General features: G+C 56.3%; 1 protein-coding gene across 1 annotated transcript; it reads right to left on the minus strand.

Annotated features, from left to right (window-relative positions):
* Positions 1 to 948: 948 nt before the first annotated feature.
* On the minus strand, positions 949 to 1,595 carry LOC108355412 (RNA-binding protein Rsf1-like; the record flags this gene model as incomplete). Its single annotated transcript, XM_017606574.1, has 1 exon — positions 949 to 1,595. A coding segment is annotated over exon 1 (647 nt), but the record flags the coding sequence as incomplete, so codon positions are not given.
* Positions 1,596 to 1,845: the final 250 nt, after the last annotated feature.

The following is a 1,845-nucleotide window of genomic DNA, read 5'->3' on the forward strand; positions in this document are numbered from 1 at the left end:
AGTCAGAATTTGTACAGGAGGATTGTTCAGAAGTTCAGAAGAGATTTGAGACGGCGAGAGTGGCGAGAAAGAGAGAGAGAGGCAGACCGAAGGAGAGAAGGGAGATCACAAAAAGTTTGGCGAGTTAGAGATTTAGAGTGGGAGTGGCAATGGATGTGGTAATGGAGGCGAATCGGTTTAGAAAGGACTGCTGCAAAGGTTAACCTTCTCAAATGATCAAAAAAGTTCTCGCCGCTAGTGAGAGAGAGAGAAAGGAGGAGAGGCACTCGTGCGATAATAAGGAGGGAGGGCGTGAAGAGGACTGCGAAATCATGGGCGGCGATCAGAGAGAGTTTTGTGGTCCGTTAGTGGCTGCACTCGAGTCGAGCTGCATCAAAATCATGGTCAAACGATCAATGGGATCACAAATATCACCAGAAGATCATCATCACAGACAGATCAAGAGTATGGAGATCATGAGAGCGTGAGGCAGAGAGTAGGTGAGAAAGAGAGAGAGAGAGAGAGAGAGACCGAGCGAGAGATCACCACCGTCTGACCACTTGGTACGACTCGTAAGATCGAAGGATATTATCGTGTGTCGGGCAAGGCAAGGCAATGGTATGTAAATGTGTTGCAAGGACGACATGAGGGGCTGTTACGTTCCCGCATTCATCATCATCATCATCGTCCCNCCAGAAGATCATCATCACAGACAGATCAAGAGTATGGAGATCATGAGAGCGTGAGGCAGAGAGTAGGTGAGAAAGAGAGAGAGAGAGAGAGAGAGACCGAGCGAGAGATCACCACCGTCTGACCACTTGGTACGACTCGTAAGATCGAAGGATATTATCGTGTGTCGGGCAAGGCAAGGCAATGGTATGTAAATGTGTTGCAAGGACGACATGAGGGGCTGTTACGTTCCCGCATTCATCATCATCATCATCGTCCCTTCCTCCTGCTCATCCTTACCTGCGTCCACCGGCCGGAGGAGAGCGACTTCGGTATCGAGGACCACCACCACCGCCGCCGCCATATCGGTCGCTGCCACTGTCGGAACGGTAGCGTCCACCGCCGCCTCCGCCTCCCTGGCGTCCATTGGAGGCGCCGCCAAACTGTCGACGTCGGTCGCCGCCGTCCGAGTATCGTTGGCCACCTCCACCGCCTCCGCCGCCGCCACCATAGCTGTTGTTGTAGCTTCGGTTTCGGTTGTAGCCACCGCCGCCGTTGTCGTAGCCGCCGCCACCGCCTCCACCACCGCCGCCATAGCGATCACGAGGTGGTCCGCGGGACATGCCGTAGCCACCCGATGGGCCGCGGTTCTGGTCACGCGGCGGGCCACGTCCTCGCGGGCGACTGTCACCGTGCGAGTGCTCGACGCGAATCTTGTTGGCCGAGCCGAGCAGCGACTGACCGTTCATCTCCGAGACGGCCAGATCTGCCTCGGAGATGTGGTCGTACTCGACGAAGGCGAAGCCGGGCGGGTTCTGCGCCACCCAGACCTTGCACAGCTTTCCGAAGCGGCCAAACTCGCGCTCTATTTCCTCCTTCTGGGTGCGTCCGATGCCGCCGATGAAGACGCGGTTCTTCGGCCGGTCTGATGACTCAATGTCGCTCATGGCGTGTGTGGTGGTGATCGGAGAAGAGGGTGAAGAGGTGGTGATGGTGGTGGTGGTGGTCCTGGGTCGTGGGGATGATGATGCAAGTCGGCGGATTCTCGGCGCCTGGATTCGCTCAATGAATAGGGGTGAACTGCTTTTGCTTCTGCTGCTGCTCTTCGCCGAGGATGAAGCGCGTACACAAGAGAGAGAGCAAGCCGACTGCCAGGCCGAGTGAAAGCAGAGAAGAAAGGAGCAGCAGCGGCAGCAC

Source organism: Rhagoletis zephyria, unplaced genomic scaffold (genome assembly GCF_001687245.7).
Source record: "Rhagoletis zephyria isolate East Lansing unplaced genomic scaffold, Rhagoletis_zephyria_1.1 Rzeph_scaffold_45513, whole genome shotgun sequence".
Classification (NCBI taxonomy): domain Eukaryota; kingdom Metazoa; phylum Arthropoda; class Insecta; order Diptera; family Tephritidae; genus Rhagoletis; species Rhagoletis zephyria.